The sequence below is a fragment of the Empidonax traillii genome, unplaced genomic scaffold (assembly GCF_003031625.1).
Source record: "Empidonax traillii isolate 1590-97213 ecotype Southwest subspecies unplaced genomic scaffold, ASM303162v1 scaffold1350:size273897, whole genome shotgun sequence".
In the NCBI taxonomy this organism is placed as follows: Eukaryota; Metazoa; Chordata; class Aves; order Passeriformes; family Tyrannidae; genus Empidonax; species Empidonax traillii.
The window spans coordinates 60,382-61,786 of NW_020956543.1; the positions used below are offsets into that span (position 1 = coordinate 60,382).

At 48.1% G+C, this 1,405-nt stretch overlaps 1 protein-coding gene across 1 annotated transcript in view; it reads left to right on the forward strand.

Annotated features, from left to right (window-relative positions):
* LOC114069735 (patatin-like phospholipase domain-containing protein 7) overlaps positions 1-1,405 on the forward strand; it is a 71,116-nt gene that overhangs the window by 58,181 nt on the left and 11,530 nt on the right. The window contains exon 13 of the mRNA XM_027906738.1: positions 1,038-1,145. Coding sequence (XP_027762539.1) covers positions 1,038-1,145 — 108 coding nt within the window. The remainder of the gene's footprint in view (positions 1-1,037; positions 1,146-1,405) is intronic.

Below are 1,405 nucleotides of genomic sequence, written 5' to 3' on the forward strand. Positions count from 1 at the left end.
TTACAGGAAACAGAAATGGGCACCATGGTTTGGTTCCAAGGAATTAAATCCCCTCTTCTTGTCAAACCCCTCTCCTGTGTCAGCCCCAAGCTCAGCTCCTCGTGGTTATTTTGGATCAGCCTGACCTGGAGCTGTCAGGTCCTTTTTCTCCTGACTAATCACCCCCACTCTGGGAAGCTGGGATGGATTCCAGGGGGTGAATTCCACCCTGAGTGCCACTCATGCTTTGGACCCTCATCCAAAAACCAGAGGAGAGACAACACCAGCTCAGCCAGGGCTGCTTCCCACACAAGGGTTAGTGCTGCTGCCAGGAGTTGGGATCCAGGGCTCCCAAAAGCTGCTGCTCTGTCCTTCCCATTTGATTTTTCAACACCATTCCTACTGCTTTTTGAGAAAAAGAGTAACACTTGCAGTAATGGGTCTGTTCCTTCCAGTTGTTTCCGTGCTGATGGCAGTGCCATGTTATTATTCCAAGCACAAATTATCCTTTTACACAAGAGGAACGTGGAGTGTGTGGGTTTGGGGGTGTCCACGTGCCATCATTTCTGCTCCAGCACGTTCAGTGCTGTCTGGCTTAACTTATTTCAAGAGATTTTGGAACCAGGGCTCTATGGGAGCTTTTCTTTGCAGGGAATTTTTTTTTCCTTGGCTCTTGTCGAGCCAAGAGGAGGGAAGACACCTGTCTATGGGTTGTCACCTTCTTCCCAAGAAAGAGCCAGGACTGGAGGGGCACGTTCAGTATCCTGAGCTCCTCCTTCTGTGGCATTATTCAGTGCTGTCAAAACAGTGCATCAGGTGGCACTTTTCACTGGATACTGAAGTTGGTGTTTGGACTTAAAATAGCTTCTTGTTCCCTTCATTATTCCCCCAGTTTTAGGCTGGAAAGTTTATGTAGCTGAGGCTGGAAGGCAGCAGAAGTCATCCTGGCTTTGGGCTAGAGCTCTGGATTCCCTCCTATTTGCAGATTGTAACATATAATGGGGGTTTTTTTTAGTTTATTAATTACTTTTTCTCTCTTGACTCTTTCTTTTTTCCAGGAAGTGGGATATCAGCACGGGAAAACCGTGTTTAATGTCTGGTGCAGGAGTGGAGTCCTTGACAAGATGCTAAAGGACAGACAAGAGATCTGCAAGTCCAAAACTGATGTAAGTGCTCAGTGAAAGGCACTGCAAGAGCTGCCTGGCTATTAGTTTAAAGCTGTATTAGTAAAAGCTGTATTTTGGGCAAGCAGAGGTGGGATCAGCCCTTCAGAAATGTCTTTCCTTGAACCACACCCTGGGTGAACAAGGTCCTGCACCTCCCTGCAGATCCCAGGACATGGTCTGTGGGTTCAGGTGAGGGTCACTCTGGTACCCATGTGCATCTGGACTCCCTCCCTGAGGATCACTGGGCAGCCAAAGTAACC